Consider the following 21,095-nt stretch of genomic DNA (forward strand, 5'->3'; position numbering starts at 1 on the left):
CCCATTTGTTTTTCTGGAAGACAGTGCTCTCTCAGCCTAAACTGAACATGAGCAACTTAAACCATGGGGGAAAGAGGTCTAAGACTCTTTAAATTTTCCTGTAAAAATGAAGACCGCTGCCTTTGTCCAAGTACATTCCTGTCACTCTGAAGGCTGAATCTAAGCATCCATAAACACTTCTTTACCCTTTTCTGCTGGTTTCCAAACCTCCCCTTTCCTGAGAACAAAAGTGCTAATCAGACCCTTCGTGTTGCATAAAATCACCACCACAACGTGTGTGGGATCTCTGTATTTTCAGTCCATTGGCTGCGTTTCCATGGCCTCACACACTGTTGGGCTCTGCTGCCGCTGGATCTGAAACACCTGAACCTTGAGCCAGCAGCATGCAAAGACTTGGCCTTTTTGCCATGTTCGTCTTCTCAAAACAGAGCCGTCCCTGCCAAGCATCAGCAGACACCCCAGTGCAGGGCAGAGGCTGCCCTGGGCAGGGGATCTGTGCCCAGACTCACCGCTGCAGAGGAGAAGGGAACTCAGGAGCACGGCTGCTCGTAGCAACATTCCCATCCTTCCTGGGCTGCAGCTGCTCCCTTCTCCAGACGATTGACCTGCACTCCCCAAGCTGGAGCAAATCAGGAGCCCTTCCCTGCCCTTGTTCACTCTGTCACAAGCATCCAGGGCAACGGCTGGTGTTTTTTCCTTCCTCTTCTTTAGAAAACAAGTTTCTCAGTGCTCACTGTCAGAGGTGTGGGCAGAGAGCGGAAGCCCTAAGGGAGGGTCAGAAGAGGAAAGTTTAAAAACTACTTTGCCTCTATTTCATATTTCCTACTAAGTACGTTTTACTCCCCCTTCTGTTTTTTAATGTTTTCATTTCTTTTTATTCCTAAGCAACTATTTCTTCCCCTTTTCCTCCTTGCTTTGTTTTCTAGTGAATAAGCTTTAACAGGCATGTTACACACACGTGGCTCTGAGAGAGAGCTCATAAGGAGTTGCAAGGTCCTCACAATTCACTTTCTCACCAGCTTTTCTGGGCCACCCACCACTGTGTTTTAAGTTAGAATTCATGAAACAGCCTAAATCTTTACATTACCAGTGAGAAACAGATGATCATCACAGGGCCCGTCCAACTGAAATATTCTATATCACTGTATCACATTTAAGAGATGGAGATTTCAAGTATACAAATCTAAACCCCCAAAATTCCCAAGAGCTACAGAGACTTGGGCTGCCCAGCCCACTCCATCTCACAGGTGGAGCTTCCCTTCTTACAGAGCAATTTAACTGCTTGGTTTAATTGATTAATTGCCTTCAGCCTCTGCAGTGCTCTCAGACTACTTGGGAAACAGGTGAACATGCAGATGCCCAAAGAGGAAAAAAGGAACTTGTCAATGCAGAAAATCTTTGAGAGCGTAAAATTGTGGCTTCTCAGCTGTAATGAGGTAATATTAATTAGAGGTTGTAGTTAATCTGTATGATTCAGTAATTGAGCCCAAATTAGTCCTGTCTGGGAGAAGTATCTGTTTTCTACTGAAATATTCTTTTGAGGGATTTTACTGTCTTTTGTTGTCTTCTACAGCCCTCAATTTTTCTTCTGCTCCAGTAAAGAATCTCTTCTGCTTCATTGCATTCAGTTGAACTGAAATGAGCCTTTGCTGTTGTTACATCCAAATTCAACATCCTGTCCTCAAATACAAGTAATTGGACGAATTCAGCCAAATCCTAGTCCCTGGTCTGGACACAGCTCTCCTGTAGTGACAGTGAGATATGGTCTGGGTCTGCAGTGGCACGGAGTGGGTCCTGCAGCAATCCAGGCTGTGAATCTGATTGTACTGACTCCAAAGTGGTGGCAACGGGGGGAAAAAGTTCTTATTGTCTTAAATAGGGCTTAAAGGTATCTCCACCTACATTGTCACTTGTAGGCAGCTTCACTCAGTGGTCATGTAATTTAACATTAAACCCAGAAGATTTGCGTATAGAGCCCTGGGAACTCTGTTATTATCTTTCACCTTTCCAGGTCTTTCCTTTCGTTACCACAGCTTCCATTTGCAGGTATTCTTATGTCAGAATAATTGAGAGTTCATTCTGCAAAACAGCAGGGCCTAAAAGCACAGTGCATACAGAAGTTTGGTTTACTTATGTTTTTGGCTACTTGTCATTAGCATTGATGCAATTATTACAGTGTTACTAGTATGAGTTTGAATTTGGTTCTTTCAAGGTTCTTTGTTTCCCTGAAACTGATGATTTTACTGCATACAGTTTTCATGCCTTTAATTCTTAGAAAATCTTTTTAACCTTGTGGTTATTTCTTACTCACTGCCTAGAGAATCACCTAAATAATTTCTTACCGTCTATTTGCAGTTATACACATCATTAAAGAGGACATCTGACCAGCTTAAGGTCTAAATGCTTCTGAAAATATCCTACTTGATAATGCTGGGGAAAACACTCCACAGAGGTTCAGGAAATTTGGGGACCTGCTTTCATGTCCTCCTCCCTTGTGGTCCTGTATTCCTCTGTCAGAAATTTCCCGTGAGGCGCCACTGCAGCCACTAGGATGGGAAGAAATAGGAAAAGCTGCTGTGGGCTGCAGTGTTCATGTACTTCTTGTTTCGAGGACCCCATGAAGGTCAAATCAGTGAAACTCCTTCCTGGGGAACACAGCTGGCTGAAGGAGGGCAGAAGCCTAAACTGTCTTGGACTAAGTCATGAGGGAACTGTGCTGGTTTTGCCTGGGGTAGAATTGTCTTCATAGTGGCTGGTGTGGGGCTCTGTTTGGATTTGTGCAGGACACAGAGTTGACAATACAGATATGTTTTCGTTGCTGAGCTTACACAGAGCCAAGGCCTTTTCTGCTTTTTTAATGACATGCTTGGGAGGGGGCTGAGGGTACATGAGAGGTTGGGAGGAGACATAACTGGGACAGGTAACCCCAATTGACTGAAGAGATATTCCAGACCATATGACTTCATGCTCAGTATATAAAACGGGGGAGGAAGAAGGAGGAAGGGTGGGATGTTTGGAGTGGTGAAGTTTGTCTTCCCAAGTCACCGTTATGTGTGATGGGGCTCTGGTGTCCTGGAGATGGCTGAACACCTGCCTGCCCACGGGAAGCAGTGGATCAATTCTTTGGTTTTCTTTGCTTGGGTGCACGACTTTTGCTTTCTCTATTAAACTGCCTCTATCTCAGCCCATGAGCTTTGTAGCTTTTACCCTTCCAATTCTCCCCCCAGCCCTGGTGGTGAGGGAATGAGCGAGTGGCTGCACGAGGCTTGGCTGCTGGCTGGGGTGAAACCAGGACAAGAACGTATCCCTAGCAGGGTCTGGACTAACCAGAAAGCTGTAACTCAAACTGTGTGACTAAAAAAGAGATGTATAGATTTATTTATATATCTACATTTACCTTTTTAGTTGAGAGACACGGGCAGGACAAGTCTTGTCCTTTATATGATGAAGGACCAGACACCTGTACCCAAGGTGACTGTAGCAGCATCCTCTTGCTTCTGCTTTGGCATCTGTGATATCAAGATGCTGCTTTTCAAAACAACCATCTTGTTTTAGGAGAAGGCAAAATATTCTGAGAATGGATGGATGGGGTGGCATCACAAAGTCCAGAAGAGAAAAATCAGGTTTTCTTGTATTCTGAACCACTTTGTTAGCAAGCACACAGGACGTATGAACTGATGGCAGGGCTATTATGGTCTGTGTGGGGAGGGCTGGGCTGGAACAGTGAAAAAATGGTGCTGAAGGGAGCATGAGAGGGGCATTTCACACTTCCTCACTCTGTGCTTGCCATGCCTGGGGCGGTTCTGTGAATTGCCAGCACATGGAAGACAAGGAAGAGCAATATTTCCTCCTCAGGCACAGGATGATAAAGCCAAGGAGCAAATGCAGCAGCCACGGGTGCTGATGCTGGAGGGAGAAGGAAGCTCCAACTACAGTGAGGCCCCTGTGGTCACGGGTAACAGAAGTGACACACCAGGCTGCAGTGGTGCAGTGTCCCCACCCAGTCTGGAACATCGGGGGCTGGTGACCTGCTGGCCCTCAGGCACATGCTGGCAGCACGTGGGCTGGGCTGCAGGCACCCTGGGCTGCATTGCAGACAGACTCAGCAAAGGAGTCTGTCCATAGCTCCATGTGCCAACCCCACGGCCGCGTCCTCATCCTTACCCTGAAGTGGAACAGCATGTTTTATACAAACATCCTTTTTCTTGGCAGTAGAAACGATGAACAGCTTTTTAACTCTAGGAAAATTCTACAAAGACAGTAAAAGCCCACCGTGCCACTTACTCCTGGCAGGGTCTGCACAGGGTGCCACATCTGCCTGACACTACAGCTGATCTGGGCTGTTCCTTGTTTCCATCTGGTATCTCCAGTAAATGTTTTAATCTACACTCGATGGAGCTGAGGGCCTTTCCTACTGGAGTCTGTGGAGAACATGTGCACAGATGCACTACATCTGCTGTATCTTTCAGCACACACAGTATTTTGAGCTTTCACATCACCCCTTTGAAAAACCAGTCCCAGGCACCCTCCCTGCGCTCAGGAAAACAGGCACCAGCCTATCCTCAGCATCCCAGTTATTTCTGAACCAGCAGCAGCTGCACTCTGAGAGATGAGCACAAAAACTCTTGGTTCTAGAAAAATCAGGTGAACAGGTTTGGGAATTATTGCTACACAGAGAAAACATACACAAAGAATGTACAAAAAACACAGTAATGGTTTTGCAATTCTTGCATTTAATTACTTCAGCATGTGGGTTTTTCTTGCTATTCAGCCTTCCCCTTTCCATTGCAATCTTTTGTAGGAAACTTGCATAAATAAACACTTTTCCCAGACCAGTACATAAACCAGACACACAGATGCACAAGCTTTTTTTTTTTTTTTTCCCCTCCAGTTTTCTTAAGCCTTGGTTTCTTAACTTCTTAGGAAAGAAAGTGTAGTAAGAACCCATGATGTACTCAGACCCAACATCTGACAGTGGGATGTGCTCAGGGGAGAGGACTCCATGAAGGAAGAACATGACACTAAATCCTTTACAGGAACTACCATCCAACCTATGCAGGAAGTCAGAGGCACAGAGCAGCCTCCCAAAGAACTCAGCTGTCTGCATGGTGCTGTCAAACAGCACACCAGAAAAGTCTGAGTTTTACTGTTTCACTCTTGGCAAAATTGTGGCCTTCGGGGAAGAATTAACAAACTAACGCAGACCCGGGACAGATGCAACTTGCTCAACACCCCCCGTTCCCTTCTGCTTGAGACTGTTCAGCCCTTGGCCTCAAGTCAGTGAAAGACTGTGAAAGGCTTGAAAATACAAACTTGACAGAAGGCAATTCAAAAGATGGAAACACGAAAGGTCACGAGGTAAGAACAGGTACAAAAGCACGGGAATAAAATGACACTGAAAGCATTACACAGACACACACATTCAGGAGCAGGACCTTCCTCTGCAACTCATAGATTTGACAGTGAAGCACAAACCCAACAAAGTCAGGCTAGCACAGGTAACATGCATTATTATCTAGCAGGCTTCAGAATGTCTAATTACCTTGTATTCTTGAATATAAAAGAGCTCAAAACTTATTAGTTCAGGAACTTCAGACAGAACAAAGCCTGTAGGCAGCCCGAATTCCCCACACAGGAAAAAATTTCAAGTAATTGTGCTGGTAGGAAATATCAGGTGATATTATCCAAGGGGGATTCCACCTGCATCCATGCCTCTTGCAGCCCCAGCAGTTCTGTGTTGCTTCAGCACACAGCAGGTTTGTGTGGGCTCGTGAAACTGCGACACACTCGGTACCAGCACAGGGGAACTCGCTGCTCCAGCAGCAGCGGGGCTGGGCTCCACAGTACAGCTGCTCACACAAGTTGGGAAAACAGTGCAGAAATAAATTCCAGGGAAAGACTTTTTGATGAAGCAGACACTACATTTTGTAATTCGCTGTCAAAGGACTCAGATGCATCTGGTTAATTTGGCTTTAAGATTCCACAGGCAGAAACCTCAGCATGAAATCCCCAGGGCTCCCCTTCTCATTTTAGGGGCAGCTGCTGGCCATTCCTAGACATGAATCAGTCCTCCTGACCATCTCCAAGGACACGTGACTCGTGTGCTGGGGGCAGGTTACCCCAGAACTGCCATGCAATGTGCATGAGAAATCAGCTACGCAGGGGGCAAGCACTTCCTACCACAACTCCTACAATCTGGGGCAATGGATGTGTGCTAGCATGTTAAAAATAATACTCCACAGTTAAAATGTCATTTTCCATAGGAAAAATGTTCCCTATACCTAGGAGCAGATCTAGGAGTACGAAAGATATCTAAGCAGATGCAAACAATTGTAGCCACAAACTACGAAAAAAGAAATCTCAAATTAAAAGCAAAATTTAAAACCAACTTAATTCCAAACAGTAGACAAGCCACCTACTGAAGCAGTCTCTCCAAAGAGTAAAACCAGGTTTAAAATATTACACACCACATTACTATCCCGCTAATAAAAACAAACACCACCCCCCAACAAAAAAACCCAGCCAAACTTTACAAACAGGATACAAACAGATTTCCTCTTGCAATAAGGATACTGGATAAAAAGTTATGGAATACACTGTGGTACGTTTATAGGGAGGTTGTTATTTCCCTCTGCCTAGTGCCTTCACTCCACCAGCTCTTGTTGTGAGTTCTCCCAGATGTGCTCCTTGCTCGGAGCAAGAGAACTTCCATTTGTCTGCGCAGAACAAGGTCCCCAGGACGCAGGTGAGGACAGAGCTCACACTTCTTGCTGCGCCAGTCCTGTGGTGGCTGTTCCACAGCACTAAGCCAGTTACAGATCCTGAGTTCAAGAAGTTTCTATCTCAGAGGCCTCATCTATGAAGTTAGCAACAGGACTGAGGAGCAGGAGTGGAAATAGTTTATACTCTCCATTCCCATCCTCTGGGAGGAGAGGTGGATCACCCATTCCCAGGGTGTCCAGAGACTCAGCCTGGCTTGCTGGAGCTGTGAGTGGCACGATGGTTCCACTGCCTGATGGAGACTCAAGAGCAGGTTTCTGCTCCAGGGGAGGCAGCAGAAAGTCTTTTGGATCCTCCATCTTTCCTGCAGCTTCACCTGAAGGTTGTTCTTCAAATAAGGAAAGCAGAGGGTTGGCCCTGTACTGGATCAGCTGCATATCTGAGGGAAAATAAACAGTTCAAAGTGTTTTACTAAGTGAAGGCTCTTATTCAAGGCAAGGAAACCTAGAGAGACTGCTTCAAACTTGGTGCACTACAGGAAAGCCTCAAGATGGATTTGAAGAGCCCCTACACCCATGGCTGCCAGAGTGGAGCCAAGGCCCCCGTGTTCGCAAACATCAGTTTGATCAGTGAAACACCCCAGTCTTAACAAAAATTTTAAACCCACACAAAGGAGATACACTGAAGCCCACTCCTGATTCCCATGGCATGCAATGGCAGCACTGCAGTGGTAACCTAGCAGCACTGCCCCTGGGTTGGGGGGTCACAGCACTGCCCCTGGGTTGGGGGGTCACAGCACTGCCCCTGGGTTGGGGGGTCACAGCACTGCCCCTGGGTTGGGGGGTCACAGCAATGCCCCTGGGTTGGGGGGTCACAGCAATGCCCTTGCAGGGGAGGGTCACAGCCTGCGTAGGAGATACTGCCAGAAGGACATCTGCAGTTCTCCTCCCCGTTGTTTCTATGGGAAAAAGGAAACAGTCAACACCACCACAGGGCACAGGATGGGCCACCTGAGACTGAGGCACAGCTTCAAGATCAGTGAAACACCCCAGGCTTCACAAAAATTTTAAACCCAAAGATGGACAAAGATGGAGACAAACCATATTAAAGGTTACAAAAATTCCATTTCAGGTTTTGAAAGAGTCTGGAGCTGTCATAGTGCTCAGTTTTTCTTCCTACCCACCTTTGCTTCCTGCTGTTTCCCTCTCACTCGCTCCCAGACCTTCAGTGCTTTCTGCCAAGTTTGCCATCTGAAACAAAGCAGACAGAGTTATAACAGAATGTTTAACAACAACACAATTGAAGTCTTTACTGACTGGCTAACAGAATTAGAGGTGAAAGGAGGAGGGAAGAGAGATGGAGCAGCTGAGGAATGAGCCCACTGTGGCACACGAGGGCCTGCACACTGCTCTCAGAAGGAGGCACAGTGAAATACAGACAAACTTAACTTACTAAGTCAAAAATGCATCTGACTAGCAAATATTTGTTTTACCTTCCAAACCAGAAGCTTTATTATAATCTATCTTGTTGGGATAACAGTAAAACATGATTTAAGCATGCAATTAAATTTTGCAGGAACCGCTTAAACAGCTGCATTTTACATCAGTTGTACTATAAACTCTTCTGATGGGGAAGTCCTAGTTTAAATATTATTTCAGGACCACAACAAAAAAGTAACACTTGCAAGAGGTTTTTTTAATAGTATGAATCAATTTTAGGAAATGGACTAAGAGAAGGTTTGTGCTGAGCTTCTGCATGTCCTCTAAGGAAATACCATCCAGCCACATTCAGAACAAACACGGTGTATTGCACTACGATTTTCATTTAGTACTTTTCCTTCAGTCTTCAGACAGGCATTCCGAGTGTGTGACTACACTAGGAATGCGGGACTGGAAATTATCTTGAGATCCCTGTAAATTCCTACATGCCAACACTGATCAGCCAGAAGGGATGAACTGGCAGTTTCAGGCTGTGCCCCAGCCCCACCCCCATGCTGCATCCCACAAGATTCAGCTCCCAGAATTTGCCTTTCCCACCAAAGAAGCAAATGTTACTCTTACATTTTCCATACCAGGGGGAGTTTCCATTAAGCTCATATCCAGGGCTGGCAGCTCGGGATTAAATGTCTGAAAATAAAACCAGACCATATGTCAACTAATAAAGTTCTTGAAACAAAACTGCAGAGGCTCCTGAAGGGATGGCAGGAACAGCATGGCGTTCCTTCCACTGAAGCACAGGGATAGGGGCTCCTCCATGGGCCTCCAGCCAGTGCTTCAACTTGTGGCAGTACACTGAGGTAAGAGGAGAAGAAAAGGTCACCATATTTCCCAGTGATTCCAGGAATACAGCTGAGTTTCACTCCATATCATAAAGCATAACCAAACACACAGTCAGGATGTAATGATATGTGCCTAAGGATTATGAAGGAGAAGCAAGGCCAATTTTTCTTTTCCCCCTTGAGAACAGAACTCCTGCATGACCTGTGAAAGACTCCCAATGTTACCTTGTATGCTGTGAATGCCTATGAATCATTCTATCTGTAACTATTTGCTTCTCAGGATGCCCCCTCCCTTATCCATTACAACACGGAATAAACCGGTAACATTTTATGATGCAACCTGAGCAGTATTTCTCAGAAACCATAAACAGTGAGAAGACACTCACATCGCTGAATGCTTCGGCACCGAAGTTGTACTGCTTCCCTGATAGCATTGCTTGGAGCTCTTCAAGGCTGGCATCAATGCAATTCAGAAAATCCTGAATTTCTTCTCTAAAAAACCAAAATGACACAGTACTGTAAGGCACAGTTGGCAAGCAGGGCCTTCTCTTCCCCCACGAACCAGGTAGCTCACGATCCAGAATAGCCCAACAGATGAAACCGCATTCCTGTATTGCCTTTCACTCCAGTTTTGAGGTACAGGCGTAAGGAAGACCACCTTAACAGCAAGCACAACAACAGCTACCAGGTGAAAAAGCAGTTTCTCCCTCCATACCTACTTCCTCCCCCATTTTAATATCTGGTGAATGTTCTCAGATCCCAGCCTGTACACCAGTGTCTGTTTAAACTAAGGCCTGATGGTTTTCCCCTGAACAATAAATGACAAGCAAAAGGATGGAAATAATCTGGGCCTGAAGGAATTCTACCTACTTTGAAACATCAGCTTGTTGCCAAATTGGACATATTTCCAGGGACAGTAGGTAGGAATTGAAGGACAGTGAAGAAAGTGAAAAGACGGCTGCAGGCACAGTGCCTATACCAAGTGTCTCGCTGTGCCATGAGCTCCTCCGGTACTAAATTCTCAGCTGTGAGGAATGGGCAGCTCCCAGCGCCCAGGAGGGAAGGTACTGCAGGGCCTTCAGATCACATGAGTGATGGGACACCATCCCAGACCTTCCTCCCTGCCACTGACCACAGCAGGAGAGCTGTAGGAGCAAGAATTAAAGCAGGTTCCTCAGCGCAGCTCTCCTGCAGCCACAGTGGCAGCACTGGCAAAGCTCAGGGGCTGAAGCAGAGCTGGGAGCTGCTCACACAGCTCCTGTGGAGTGGGAACCCACAACCCGCATCCCTGATCCAGGGGTGTCTGATCTGACAGGGCACCCGGGAACACCTCTGCACAAATGAGGGGCAGAGAAAGGAAAGAACAGTGAGCTGACACCCGCTGGCCACGGGGACAATCCACATCCAGGTCCCAGGAAAAAAATGGCCACGGCACATGCCCGAGATCAGTGCCCTTCACCTGCTGCTTGGCAGTTCATGGCAGTGCCAACAGTGGGCTGATGGGACAGACTGACCTCCACAGGCCCCAGGACAGACACACCAGCACTCAGGCACACTAGTTACCACAGAGGTGACAGGGGAACTTGCCCTTCTTTTTCAGTGTGTGATGCCAACCCTTGGCTTTTTCAAGCCCTGCTAACAGAGGCCCAGAGAGTTCTCTTTATCAATGACAATTCAAATGCTGATTCCCTACATTTTGCCAAACACACCCTCCAAAACTCTAACAAGATTCCACAAGGTGGTGACAGTGTAACAGTTTTCAGAAACAAGTTAATACCTGTCCAGCAAAGGATCGTTTTGATTTCCAGAGTTGTTCTCATTCAAGATGGAGTCAATCACTGACACGGGGTCCTCTGGAGCATTTGGTTGTGCAGTATGGAGTTCCACAGCAGCACTGCCTATTTCACTGGATTTGCTGACATCATTTACAGGAACTGGTGGGACAGGTTCTGCACAATTTAACTCACTTGGCTGTGACACTTGACAAAGAGGTAAGCTGGGATCCACAGCTGCCTGTGGCTCTCTAAAATGTAATCCCAACAGAAACAACATGCAGGAGAATTCATCAAATGCATTACTATTCATTTCAGGTTTAGCATCCCGAATCTTAACAAGGTCAAGCCAGTCAGGAGTTCAAACAATGAACTGGTTTTTGAGAAAAAGCAGCAAAGTGTCTTCCTAAAGGCTGATGAAGAATTTCTTATTACAGCTTATACAGAGAGTACATATCAGGGCAAACACCCCATTTTCCCAGGCTAAAAGCAGCAATGTAATACATGGAAATTAGGTAGGAGGGAAACTCCTAACAAACAGACTCTTGAAAGAAAAGATTCCAAATTGGTCCATATTTCACTCTGGATGTTATAAACGAAACGGGTTTTCACTAGAATCTGCTGCCACACAGAGAATGCCTTCCCTAGGCTATGCTTAGGGAGAGATGTACAGAGACTAGAGATAAAACTATAGATCTTGATTTGTCTGTCAGTAACCTATATACATTTCTGATTGTTTATTAGTCACCTCCATATGCTTTCAGGCCCCTGTTCAGTTGAAAAGTCAAGTACGTGCTTATTTGTTGAACAGGCAGAAAAGCCTCAGCAAATTGAACCTGAAGTGCCCATCAGCCTGACAGGCCTCCAGGCACTCCTGAAGAGACACAAGCTCTGACCATGACCAATGCTACATGCTGTAAAAAGGAGAGCCTTCAACAGGCCTGTCATGCACAAACGATATGAACATTCAGAGAGGCTGTTTCCCAGAATCCATATGGAATCACCAGCACTAACATACCTACCAGTTGACAACCCAAGCATAAACATGTGCTTTGGACATACCTGGCTCTACCACTCGTGTGTGCCACGGCAAGGAGGCCATCAGTGGCATTTTCTAGGGTGTCAGTGATATCTCGGATGATGAGACCTGTGCCATTTCCATCCTCTTCATCTGCACTATGTTCAGAAAAAGCCATCTGCAGACACAGCACAGAATAAGTAAAACACAAGCTCTGACCTTTTCTTTTTTTATTTTGAAGCCCCATTCTTCCTGCAGCTTCTCTTTCCTGTTCAGATTTTATCTGTGAGCAGTTGTACTGATTTGCATGATTTTACAGCCAGAGCAATGCTCTAAAGCTGCCCATTGCAAAAGGGAGATAATCTGATTAAAAGATTGGTGTATTTGTAGCTACAAGGTAGACAGGTATCACCACGTATCATTCTGTTCAACCCACTGCCGCTTTCCCTGGGGACACTCACAGCCTGGCCGCTCTCCACAGGTATGCGGACGTACTGACGGCTGTACTTGGAGGGTGACGCACCTGCAGCATCCGTCAGAGACCTGACAAGAAGCACAGCTTTAGTACATTGTTAGTTCCACAGGAAGGAGCTGCAGCAGTGCCAAATACATGCAGTAATGGTAAGGACAATCATTCTTTCCCTCCTAAGAAGCCCGGCTCTTGGGAGTGTGTGTCAGGAAGGGCACTGCAGGCGGTCTGCACCGCACAAACGCTGCAGTTTGGAAGTCGGTCGCATGTGCATGTTTTCAGAGTTACCACTTCTGATAACTGCGTCCTTTGGAATTGAGCATGTATAGAATATTCTCTCCCCACCTATTTTTTTTTAGTGGTAAGGAGGAAAAGCTTTATTTTACACTTGATTCAATTTCCATCAGCTTTCTCAAGTTTTAATATACAAGTAATAAAAATATCCTTCATACCCTGGAAGTCAATTTATGCCTATAATTCACATCTGACACGGATCTGGGATCTATCAAGTAATTACCTTTTTCTTTTGACCCCAACAATGTAATTTCCTCGCATCAAACTTAGTATAAATTGAAGAATCTAAAAAGGAAAAACAGGGAAAAAAAACCAAAACCAAGCAGTCAGCATAACAATCCTCACATTAAATTCTTAATTCAGATTTTACTATAAAATGACACAATTATGTGACTGAAATTAACAGGTAAATTAAAAATCCATTTGCAATTGTATCTTAAGAACCAAAACAAGTTACAAACTGCATAGAACTTATCCCAGTTGCACAGTTGGGTTTTTTTTTTGAAATGCAATATAACAGCACAAGTTACCAGAGGATTCCAGACCAGAAACAGCTGAGGGATAAACCAGAGAAAATTTGTTCCAGTGCACAAGCTCCTACAGTTTCCAGGTTCCATATTCACTTCACAAGTGGTCTAAGTGTGTCCTGGTCCAAGATCTTTCACAGACTTGGTTCCATGTGCCTGCAATCTGGTGTTCTGGGTTCCTGTTACCATGCACTGCCTCCACACACTGACATCCTACTATGACTTTTCCTTAGTGCTTTGCTCGTGGTTCTTTACTGTGCTACTTCTGGGACACTCAGGAACTGTGAACATTTTCTTTATGCTGTATTAATACAGCCTGTTCAGCTCTGTGTCAATTGTCATTCTACATAAGCAAAGAATGCCATGAAGTATCACAGAGGCAGGAATAAGGATGGTAGCACTGAAGATGCTGCAATGGTACCTTAGACAGCAGCTTCTGTTGTTGACTGTGCTTCTGCCTTAGAACTGCCACTTCTTTCCACAGGGCCTTATTTTCTCTGCAATGCAGAATAAATCAGAAGACAGAGGATGAACAGAGTTTACTTATATGCTCTAGTTTTACAGCTTTCAAACTTTCACAGTACCTTGCAGGACCAATGACAACATCCCTCTATGGATAACTAACTCTCAGGTGATCCAATCCACTAGCATGAACTCTGGGTTAATTTAATCCCATTTTCCATCAGGCAGGACCAAACACTCACTTAATGGGTGCACTGCCAGCATCCACCAACAGTGCACCCTCATCCTCTGCTGCTCCACCAATAATCTTGATCTGAGGTATTCCTTCAAAGCCTCAAAGCTGTCCAACAAAGACTTTGTGTTACACTCAGCCTGTTTCCAAGCACTGACAGCCTCAGGGCAGGCTCAAAGGTGGCGTTCAAGGTGGTGTTGGGTTTTTTTAAAGGAACAGAGGGAGTAAGGTATATCCTGAACTCTGGTTGACACCTGCTGGCATATCAATGACCTAAACGAATTATCAGTGCCTATATGAAGAGGATCTGTGGGAACAGAGATGAGGATGTGCAAAGTCCACTTCCAATTAGAAAAAAAACCAAACACTAATTGTCCCTCATTGCATCTAACCCTCTTTGTGTTCAGAAAAGGAAATGTTTTGATTGCCCTAAAAAACTGTTGGCAACCAAAGCGAAATCTCAAGACAGTCAAGAAACTCCCAGTCTTAATCTCCAGTCTGTAATTGAATTACAAAAACAAACAAGATTCAGAATGTCATGTGGGGTGGAATGGGCATTCTTAGGAAAAAATACAGCTTCATCTGTTTCTAGTCCAAATGAAACCCATATTTAGCCAAATTCCACCAGATATAAGCCGCATTTGATGTATAAGCGCCTCCGAAACAGCTGAGTCTACCTCTTCATATTAGCCAGCCTGACATCCATGTTGTTCTGCTGCTCTCTCATCTCCTGCACCTCGGACAGGACTTTGTGCAAATCCTCCGTGCAGACCTTGAGATCCTCGGTTCTCACTGCAGACACCTAAAATAGGTACACATGCTTTACTACAAACAGTGCTTTGCGTGCTCCTTGATGCAGGGACAGTGCAGTCAGTCTGCAGAACAGGTACAGGCTCTGTTACAAGACCAGGTAACACTGTAATTCTTACATGTCACAAAACACCACAAATGCTATATGTGACAGTCCTTAGGACAGTCTGCACTGTATGAAAAACACAAGATGTCCATGAAAAGATGAGATTAGCACTTTGTACCTGAAGTCAGTAGATTCGTGACTGTTATTCATGATAAAAACCACTGACTGCAAGGGGCTTTCCCTGGGGGCTCTCTGCCCTCTAGTGTCACAGGCAAACACCAGCCAAAAGCAAAACACAATTGATAGTGGAAGAAGAACAAGTTGATCATATTCCTTCTGGGTGTAAGTACATCTGCCAGCAGAGGAGTAACAACTTTCCATTAAGTTCCTGGAGGATGAAGGTGTCTAGTTAGATGCATCCTACCTGATCTGAAAATCTGTCCCACAGTAGCTGAATTGCAGATTGCCATATTGGTGTTTCCTCTATTACCTCTCTGCTCAGTGACATTCCAAAGGTACAAAGACTTGTCTCCAGAAAGAAGAATCCAATCTGCTTTTCTGCCCACAGCAGAAGCTGTGAATGTTGCCACTTCAAATGATGGCAGAAGAGCCACTAGAAAGCATAGAGCTCACCACCTCCTTCCTGCACTCCTATATTAAACATTTTCCAGTTCCTTCAGCAACTATCTCTGCAGCAGGAGCATTGTTAGCTATGATACAATTCAGTATTTTGAAAAAGACACGTCTAGTGCATCACAGCTCTGGTTTTGTGGGCATCATTTTAAACATCATTTTGCCAAATACTGACTAGGATGGAACCAAACAGAGTCAAACCAGATATCCCTCCCAACCTACAGCATACTGGGAGTTTTCTTGTTATTCTACTAATTTCCAAATAGGAGGTGAAAGCATCTGGGATTGGCCTGCTGAGGTGTGAGACAACTTCCACGCAGGCTGGCTAACAGATTCCATCTTCCAAAGGGGAAGGGGGTGGTCAAAAGCAGATCTATGGTGTTATAAACCAACATCCCACTCCTTCATGCTGGAACAGAACACAGCTGTTGTACAATCACTCCTCAGACATGACTAACTATTTTCTTAACACAATCTTGTGATGCAAAGGATGGACTGAAGGGTCTGACAGTTCTCCTCCCTGCCTGCAGTTTAGAAGCTTCACTGCTTGTTGCAGGTAATAACTTATGCTAATGTACTCAGGATGCATCCCATAGGGAATCCATGGCTGTCTGATTTCTTTTCAGAGCACCACCTCTCCATGAGGAAGACACCTGCACCCGAAAGATGCAGGCAGTGGGTGGGAATTTCAAACGCGGCCAGCCTCTAAAAAAAGGTCAAACTAAAACATTCTGCCCAAGTGCAAGGAACTGCTCTTCAGTCTCCAACTGGCTAATCAGGGTGGTGAGGCCCTGGAACAGGCTGCCCAGAGAAGCTGTGGCTGCCCCATCCCTGGGAGTGTACCAAGTCAGGTGAGACAGGGCTTAGAGCAACGTGGCAAGTGGGAGGGGTCTCTGCCCACAGCAGGGAGGTAGAACAAGACCAGTTTTTAGGGTCCCTTCCAACTCAAACCATTCTGGGATTCTATGAAGACACACAGAGTGTCTGCACACCAGCAAAACTAACAGTGAAAGGGAGAAAGTAAAGCAAGTCCTACATTCCTGACAGAGGCTTGAAATCCAGTTGTTAGCCAATACTGGAACATGGTTCCATTCCAGGCAGTAAAAGAGCAAGAAAACTAATATCTGTTTTGTAAAAAAATCGCTAATAGTTCCTGTGCAACAAAGAAGAAGTTTCACCAAACTATTCAATACTTTACATGGATGTCCTTGGCACTAAGAAGAGCTTTTGTCTTTTCATCTAGAACACTCCACCCAGTGCCCCACCCCGGGACACACAGTGCCACACCTGTCGTCACTGGCTGCCTGCCCCGACACGCGTGGTGCTGGCACACGCACTGCTCACACGGGGGGAGCACTGGCCTGAGCCAGCACTGGGGAATTGATTCTGGTTCTGAGCAGGGCAGCTCAGCAAGGAATCGATCCAAACACAATTGCAGCTCTCCAGTCAACCCTGGGCTTTTATTACCCTGGGCAATGCAGCCACACCTGACGACAGTCTAAAGAAAAGATTCTGCTGTTCAAATGTCAACATGATGTATCATGATATTCTCTTCCTTAGGATATTATGGGCAGTAATGTGCCGAGAGAGGATGAATATCTGTGCAGAAACAGGTCAGACAAGGCCTGAACGTACAGAAGAAGTGCTCATAAAGATGTAGCTTAGTGGCAACATAGTTTTGGAGGAAAACTATAATTTATGCAAACTCACCCAAATGAAACGGTTACTGATGCCCTTGCTAATTTTCAGTGAATGCCAAACAAAAATGTATTTCTTTTACTTCTTTCACTTTGTGCCTCTCTCCAAGTTGGAGATGCTGACAGAACTGCCAGCCACTATAAGCTGCAATCAGGGATATGAGCTCAGTGGAAAGGGCTCTTGTTTGATGGAGATGCAGAATGTGGTCCTATCCCAGCGCAATGCCAACAGCAGGGAGGGTTTTGTCCAAGCGCTGGCACGAGGAGGCCCAGCTAAGAACCAGCATGGCATGAGGGAGTTACTAAGGCTTGCATGAGAATTTACAACCTTGTTTCCCATGGCATTTGCTGGCTCTTAAACACCCAATACATGCTCTTAATAAGCCACTTTTCATGACAAAGTAAATATGTGCTTAGACTGTACCTTGCGCTTGATGTTTTCCAGTAAATGCGCCTTCCCTTGTTTGAAGAAAGGGTGCTGGAATTCAATGACTGAGCTCTTCTCTGCTGTAATGATACCATTCTCCAGAGCCATCACCTTCCTGAAACCATCTGTGGAGAGGAATCAACAAAGGTATTTCTCCCAGTGCAAATCTGACTGTTACAACATACACCTAAAGAAAACTCCAAGGCTACCAAAATATCCACTGGGAGCAGAAACTGTGAAAAACAGCCAAAACACCTTTTGCTGGTGCTCAGTGATTTCACTGCTTTGATCTTCACAGCCAGAGAACATATCCACAGTATCATGGAATGCCCTGGCATGCTGCACACACAGCTGTGCGGCAGAGGTCACCAGCTGTCCATGGGCAAGACAGTCACATCCAAACCATCGCAGCAGTCAGTTAGAAATGAGATATGTTATGACATCTTACATAGAATCTTGTTGCAGTGCAAGCAGAGGAATGGTACACCTTCCCCTATCATCCTCGACAACTACGTATTAAAGCAAACGCTGTCCTGCACCACCATGGTCTGTAGAATAAAGCAAGCCAGAGAAGTCAGTTCCCTGCCCGTGCAAATACCTACAGCAAAGCACCTTCTCCAACTATGGAGAACTGTCTGCATGAAGTGAGACATTGCCAGCTCTATCTCCATCACTGCTTAAGCACCACAGGGGAGAGGCAGGACAGAGCTGAGAAACCAATCCATCTCTCTCCTCATTTAAGTTTTTAACACAGTTAATGCATTCCAGCTTCACTGTTCCCCAACAGTGTTAGCGTTACAGAGCCAGGATAGGTCCACCAGGAAAAGGAGGCTGCCACTGCATTGCATGTCTTCATAGGATTATTTGCATTTTCACATTTACCCTGGCTAAAAAGGCAGTGACAATTGTCTCTTTGGATTACCCTTTGTCATTCAAGTAATGGGGTCACAGAAACAGCAGCACATGACACAAAGAGCTGCATCTACCCTCTGTCCAAAGACTAAACAGGTGTGCTTCCTCTCACATCTGACAAAATCTATACAGGCATCAGCTAGAGAGCCCAGGCAAACCTACTGGGCAAGGACAGAGAGCTCCTCCCTCTCACTCCCAATGAAATTCTAACTAAGGCAGCATCTCCTGTGTAGTTTGCCCCTCCACTGGGCCCAGAAGCTTCTGCAGCTATTCCTGCTGGGTGATGCAGTCCCCGATTCACCCTCTCACAGCATCCCTTTGCCTGACTATGCTGTACACATGCTATACAGCACTGCCACGTGATGCTCACAAGCACAGAAAACATAACGAGAAACATAGTGCAGCTCAGCCCATCAGCAGGACTGATTTGGTTCAAACACAGCAATGCAAGCAAGAGCAGTGGCAGCCCCAAATCCAGGCAATTTTTTTTCACATTCTAGGTGTATGGATGTACACACAGCCTTTGCTCGCCTGGGTACACATACGTTTGCTGCTACATTAACAGCTTCTGGAGCCCAGGGAACCCCACCCAAGCTTTAGGCACCAGCACATATTCTTACAGCTGTTGCTCAAAAGGACTCAGAGCTGAAACACAAAAACCAGAGACTAAGCCAAGCTCTACCATCAGTGTTTTCTTTTGCAAAGCAAACTCAAGGCCAGAACCCAGGCTTTCAGGGATGAGACTTGCCAAGTCCACTCGCTTGTTTAAAGAAATCCAAAACGAAGCCAAGGAGCAGTGAACGTGGCAGAGAGAATATGTAGCAACAACTGATGCTTACACATGTTGAGCTGCCGTATGAAGCTGGAAATATTGTTGTGTTTGAAGTACTTGGGGAGCAGTTCCTTGGCAAACCTCTGTTCATCCAGAATGCAGAAATTCTCACCATTCTAGGAAATAAACAGGAGTAAAAGTTAATGAACAAGCACAGCTTTCCTAAGGTGTTACTTTTAAGGGAAGACCATAAAGCAGCAGACAGTTCTGACAGCAGAGAAGAGCAAAACACTTTGCCAAGGGAACTGCCTGTGGGGATACTTCCGAGTACTTGGAATGGGACTAAAAAGTTTTAAAACAAAGACACAGTTACATGGAACACTTCTATTGAATAGGAGATTTTCTTAAAGCCCTGATGCTCTGATCTTAATCCAAAGCAAAATTGTTCTAAAAACCTGCTCTCCTTGTCTACAGGAAACATAAGTTCAAACACAATGGAGTTCACACCACTAGAGAGATTTCATCTCCCTTCATCAGTCTGACCAGCTCCTGACAAGATTCTTCCATTATACGTGCTTCGTCATCACTAAAAATAACGAAGCAACGTTGCCGAGTTACCGAAGTTCAGACAACACAACCCAGCGGTGACCAGAGGTAAGTGTGACACCAGCAGTTCCAGATTTATCATATGCTCAAGATAAAACTTCCTGGAAGCGGCCAGAGTTTTTTTGCATCACTTTTTATGCTATTCACAAAGAGAACAAAAACATTGCGTTTCTTTTTATCTTTTCCTTTGTAGAGGACAAGTGGCTAAAAACAGTGGAGAAAATCCCTCGAACTTAAAAATTACAGGGGACAAAAATAAACACGGTGCCTGTCTGGGGTATGTGGTCTATGTGTCCGTGCCCTATGCCCGCGAGGCGCATCTGCCTCCGCTCCGCATGGAAAATGAACAGTTAATGTGTCCTTTCCCCACCCTATGCCGGTGACCTGGAATTCGGGACCGGGGTGTGCGGGCAGCGCGGCGTCCCGGGCACAGCCCCGGGGCTGATCCACCGGGCTCGGGGCGCTCCGGGCAGCCTGGGACCCTCCTTCTCCTCCTCCCCTGCCGCCGCCCGGCCCGCAGGGCCCCGCAGCCCCCACCACCCCGAGCCCTCCGCGCGGGCCTCCCCGGGCCGGGCCCGCGCTGCTGCCTCACCCTGCTCCAGCAGATGACGTCGTCGCTGTCCGCGTCCTCCAGCAGCGCCCAGAGCTTGGCGAGGAAGCCGGGGACGGGCGCGGGGACGGGCGCGGGGCCGGGCGCGGCGGGGCCGCGGGGCAGCGCGGGCGCCTCCCGCATCCTGGGGCCGGGCCGGGCCGGGCCGGGCCGGGTCGGGTCGGACCGGGCCGGGCCGCGCGGGGCCGCCGCGCGCACCGCGGGGCGGGGCTAGCGCGCGAGACGGCCGCTCATTGGCAGAAACCACCCAGCCCCGCCCCGCGGCCGCGAGCGTGTCTCTTGTTGTGCTCTCGGGGGAGCGCGCGGCCGCGTGACGTCACCGCGCGCCCTTAAAGGGGCCCTTCAGCCCCCCCCCCCCCCCCCCCCCCCCCCCCCCCCCCCCCCCCCCCCCCCCCCCCCCCCCCCCCCCCCCCCCCCCCCCCCCCCTCCCCCCGGCCCGGCACCGCCCGCCGCCCGGCCGGGGCTCTCCGGGCTTCCTCGGGGCTCCCCGGCCCGGCACCGCCCGCCGCCCGGCCGGGGCTCTCCGGGCTTCCTCGGGGCTCCCCGGCCCGGCACCGCCCGCCGCCCGGCCGGGGCTCTCCGGGCTTCCTCGGGGCTCCCCGCACCGGTGGGCGAGCCAGCCCTGGGCGGGGCGGGCAGGTGCGGACACCGCCCCGCGCGTGCGGTCGCGGCGCTGCTGCAGGTGCGGGGCGGAGCAGCCGGGCCCTCCCGGCGGGCGGGACGGGGCGGGGGCGGGCGGCGCTGCGGGGCGGGGGCAGGCCGGGGTGGGCCGGGGTGGGGCGGGGCGGGCTCGGACGGTCCGCTGAAGCG

The 21,095-nt window shown here is 47.4% G+C and overlaps 2 protein-coding genes across 2 annotated transcripts in view; both read right to left on the minus strand.

The window, feature by feature from the left end:
* The window catches only part of LOC114067647 (V-set and immunoglobulin domain-containing protein 4-like), an 11,096-nt gene extending 10,450 nt beyond the window's left edge, over positions 1 to 646 (minus strand). The window contains exon 1 of the mRNA XM_027903229.1: positions 510 to 646. Within this exon, the coding sequence (XP_027759030.1) occupies positions 510 to 564 (55 nt within the window). The 5' untranslated portion in view covers positions 565 to 646. The remainder of the gene's footprint in view (positions 1 to 509) is intronic.
* Positions 647 to 4,713: 4,067 nt separating this feature from the next.
* On the minus strand, positions 4,714 to 20,408 carry LOC114067637 (heat shock factor protein 3-like). Its single transcript, XM_027903217.1, has 13 exons — positions 20,268 to 20,408; positions 19,137 to 19,245; positions 17,383 to 17,510; positions 14,450 to 14,574; positions 13,500 to 13,575; positions 12,775 to 12,836; positions 12,250 to 12,331; positions 11,833 to 11,966; positions 10,776 to 11,021; positions 9,385 to 9,490; positions 8,781 to 8,846; positions 7,904 to 7,970; positions 4,714 to 7,159 (listed from the first exon to the last, which is right to left on the minus strand). Exons 1-13 carry the CDS (start codon positions 20,406 to 20,408, stop codon positions 6,828 to 6,830), a joined length of 1,674 nt encoding a protein of 557 aa, XP_027759018.1. The 3' UTR covers positions 4,714 to 6,827.
* Between the last annotated feature and the right edge of the window lie 687 nt (positions 20,409 to 21,095).

Source organism: Empidonax traillii, unplaced genomic scaffold (assembly GCF_003031625.1).
Source record: "Empidonax traillii isolate 1590-97213 ecotype Southwest subspecies unplaced genomic scaffold, ASM303162v1 scaffold945:size354297, whole genome shotgun sequence".
In the NCBI taxonomy this organism is placed as follows: domain Eukaryota; kingdom Metazoa; phylum Chordata; class Aves; order Passeriformes; family Tyrannidae; genus Empidonax; species Empidonax traillii.

Excerpts from the sequence above, each read along its gene's own strand:
- LOC114067637 (XM_027903217.1), bottom strand. The coding sequence starts at position 20,408 with ATGCGGGAGGCGCCCGCGCTGCCCCGCGGCCCCGCCGCGCCCGGCCCC. Across the intron at positions 9,491-10,775 it reads AACGATCCTTTGCTGGACAG|AGAAGAAATTCAGGATTTTC; the intron begins GTATTAACTTGT and ends TTGGTTTTTTAG. Across the intron at positions 8,847-9,384 it reads GTGCCGAAGCATTCAGCGAT|ACATTTAATCCCGAGCTGCC; the intron begins GTGAGTGTCTTC and ends TTTTATTTTCAG.